At 34.2% G+C, this 3,889-nt stretch overlaps 1 protein-coding gene across 1 annotated transcript; it reads right to left on the bottom strand.

The window, feature by feature from the left end:
* Positions 1 to 2,275: 2,275 nt before the first annotated feature.
* Positions 2,276 to 3,522, bottom strand: LOC141631174 (uncharacterized). Its single transcript, XM_074443878.1, has 2 exons — positions 3,346 to 3,522; positions 2,276 to 3,001 (listed from the first exon to the last, which is right to left on the bottom strand). The coding sequence occupies exons 1-2, from the start codon at positions 3,520 to 3,522 to the stop codon at positions 2,276 to 2,278; spliced, it is 903 nt and encodes a 300-aa protein (XP_074299979.1).
* Between the last annotated feature and the right edge of the window lie 367 nt (positions 3,523 to 3,889).

Raw genomic sequence — 3,889 nt, 5'->3', positions numbered from 1 at the left:
TGTGGACAAAAACATTCTGGAAATTTAGATGAGCTATATGATGTTGGTGATGAATGTTGTTTATTTTTAGTTTAGGTTGTAGCATGTGTTTTGAGGGAATCGAAGTAAGGGTGTTTTAGTTATTCTATAGTAAGTAGTCGGGATTTAAGTAAAATGTTGATCGTGAATGAAATACGGTGGTAGATGGGATATATACGGTGTAATATAGGTGGTACGTTGTAATAAACAAAATACAGGGTGTTAATTTGTAAAATACAGTAAATATTAAGTGGTTATTAACAATTTTCACTAATTTTGAAGCTCAAGCCATCATATTATAGTAGTTCAAGACCAGATAAAAATTTGTGTCGCCGTACGATTACTTATGGAATATTTAAGATTGAAAAAGTACGTCTTGTTTAAGATAGAATATCCGTCTTAAATCTTAAAACGGGTCAAAGACTACGACATAGTGGTAATAAAGACAAAAAATTTGACATTTTCTAGGCAATTTGTCATGTGATTTGGTATATATTTGACCCGTTTTAAGCTTAAGATGGATAATGTCCATCTTAATTGAGAATTTGTGTAATTTTTTAAATGAACTAAACTTTAGTATGTAATTATTAACATGAATCTTGTACCTATAACCTAGATATACAAAATTATTTCAAGCTAATACTCATTTTTGTAGACTCTAAATAAGAGCAATTGTCGGCATACATTATTACTCATTTACACACTGGTTTCATCAATATATATTTGGTACTTTAATTTGAAGGAACAATTGCATTTTATAGTACACCGTATATTATAATGATAACGTGGGTCCTATTGATACAACTACTGGTTCTTGCTTTACCACTCGGAAAACACTATGCCAATATCACAAATACTCGTGGAATATAAAGTACTAAACCGCCTCCTATAACACTTTAGTTCATTTATTTTCTACTTATATTAGGATAAAATTAAATAAAATTTGCTTTGTTCTTAAGAAATTTACTTTTATAAGGATAATTTTTTTTTTGTTTTTTTTTTTTTTTTATAAATCTACTTTTATTAGGATACATTAAATGACATTTTAGTTCATTTTCAACTTAACATAAAATGAGAAGTTGTTACTCACAATTACATATAAATTTATAATTATTAAAATCTACATATATGTGTGTGATTTAATAAATTCGATCTACTTATATTAGGATATAAAATTAAATTAAATTTGTTTTTTTAAGGAAATATAGTCTTATATATTAGGATAATTTTATAAATTTAATATTTTTTGTTAGAAATCTACTCTTATTAGGATAATTTATTAAATTTTTCTTTAAATCATAGGATTTCTAAAAAAATTGGACTCTCTAATATCGCTCGAAAAGTTTCTGCTTTATATATATATATGTATTGATTGATTGATTGATTTCGACAATATCAGCAAGCGCATAGTCAACGAAACTGTGGCTATTCAGTCTTACAGACATTACACTAGGTGAAAAGCTGTCGTAGACAACCGAAAAACTGTTCTACAGAAATAATCAAAATTTTACCAAAATAAATAAACTACTTTAACTAATGACTAATCCAAAAAAAAAAAAAAAAAAATCTACAGAACAACAATATCTAAACCTGCAAAACATCCAAATTCACTTGTTTTGAGTCGGGTTTGATACGCTAGGCGGTATTCTTCGGAAACTCGAGCCCAGGTTCTTAAACGGGTCATTCTGTTCGGATCGCAAGTGTTTGAAAGCTTGAGATGAAACTGAAAGTAACCTTGCTTGAGTTTTGCTACATATAGATACCAAAACTAATGCAATAACTAAAACAACAACAAATCTGTAGTACATCTTCATGTTAATCATAATTTGTTGAGTAATATTGTTGGAAAAACATAAAAACTTCTACAAATCAATGTCTTAAGGTTTACTTATATATGTAGTTTATGATGCAACTAATCAGTGGCACTGCAAAAATAAGGAAATGCAATAAGGATGACGAAACAAAATAATGGTAAAGTTGTTCAATTCAGAAAGAATTGATAGGCTAAGCTGAAATAAGAAATGGGGCAACAAAATATAGAAAGGCTACCCGATTCCTTACCTAAAATGGATAACAAGGATTAAGAAGGGAAATGATGATTTTCATTGATGATTAACTCTTCATTACAATTAACTATTTATAATAAGGAAATACTTGGACAATAAGCAAGGAATTAGGGAAATAACAGAATTGAGGAAATAAAGGAAATTATATGATTCTGTTGCTTCAATACTGCCAGCTCCACAAGCTGCCAAAATTAGGTAGAAGCTTCTCCACATGCTCCAACGGATTCCTTCCCCCAAACAATTATTCCTTGCTGACTCACTGCCCCTGGGTATCCAATTGATGAGTCACTGCCCTTGGCTTCCTTACAACCATTTCCCTCCATATTTGAATATGAAGATTTCGCGCCACTTCCCTTAGAACAGATGATCAATGCTTGGCTCGCATCATTACTCCCCTCTTCTGCAGATCCTTGACCCCAAGGATCAAATTTTGGATACGACTGTAGTAAATCATACAAAAACTCCCAAGTTGCATCTTCTGCCTCAGAATTACTCCATTTGACAAGTACCTTGCTAGCAGATATTTTTCCCTTCTTGATAGTCTTCCTAGCTAAGATCAATTCTGGTTCCTTGATTACTTCTGATTCCTGAGGATAGCTGGGAATTTCTGGGATAGAACCATAAAATCTCTTGAGTAAGGAGACATGGAAGGTGTGATGTATTTTTGCTCTGGCAGGTAACTCTAATTTATAGGCTACTGGGCCAATCTTGCTCAAGATTTTATATGGACCATAGTACCTTCTGGCCAGTTTTTGATTGCTTCTTTGTGAAATAGAAACTTGCCTATAAGGTTGGAGCTTCAAGTAAACATAGTCCCCTGGCTCAAATTCCCCTTCACTCCTTCCCTTGTCAGCCCGTGCCTCATCCTGTTTTGTGCCCTGGCCAAATTCAATTTGATGGCTTGTAAGGCTTCTTCTCTGTCAAGGAGACATCTTTCTACTGCTTCAACCTTACTATCGCCTGTCAGTTACGGGATGTGTATTGGAGGTGGATACCCATATAGTACTTCATATGGTGAGGTTTTTAGGGATGTATGGTAAGAAGTGTTGTACCAGTACTCTGCCGCTGGAAGCCACTTACACCAGTCTGTTGGGGTTTCATGGCAAAAGCATCTCAGATAGGTTTCAAGACACCTATTTATCACCTCTGTCTATCCATCAGATTGAGGATGATATGCAGAGGACATGCTGAGGTTCACTCCCTGTACAACAAAGAGCTCTTGCCAGAAATTACTCAAGAAAATACTGCCCCTATCTTATACTATGCTTTGAGGCATTCCATGTAGCTTATAGACGAAATCAAAGTAAGCTTGAGCCACTGTAGCAGCAGAATAAGGGTGCTTTAGTGGAATAAAATGAGCAGATTTAGAGAGTCTGTCAACTACAACCAGAATGGAGTCATTTTCCATGGACCTAGGCAATCCATCAATGAAATCCATGCTCACTTATGTCCAAAGAGCATGGGGGATTGGCAGAGGTTGTAGCTTACCAGGATAAGCTGCCGCATCATATTTGCATTGCTGACAAATGTGGCAGTGGTGGATGTAATTCTGTACATCTTTCTTCATTCCCTTCCAAAAGAATCTTTGCTTGATCCTCTGACAAGTGGCCTCAATTCCAGAGTGTCCAGCTTGTAAATTATCATGCATTAATGAAATAATGAAGTCATGTAACCCATCATAATTTCCCACAACTAACTTTCCCTTTCTTTTTAACTGTCCTTCAACCCATGTATAATGCTTATGGGAGGTGGCATTTTTCTCTAAATCTTTAATTAGAGCCACCATGTCTGGATCCTTCTCCCAA

Source organism: Silene latifolia, chromosome Y, assembly GCF_048544455.1.
Source record: "Silene latifolia isolate original U9 population chromosome Y, ASM4854445v1, whole genome shotgun sequence".
Taxonomy (NCBI): Eukaryota; Viridiplantae; Streptophyta; class Magnoliopsida; order Caryophyllales; family Caryophyllaceae; genus Silene; species Silene latifolia.
The sequence above is the reverse complement of the archived record's forward strand: the minus strand, read 5'-3'. Positions and strand labels throughout refer to the sequence as shown.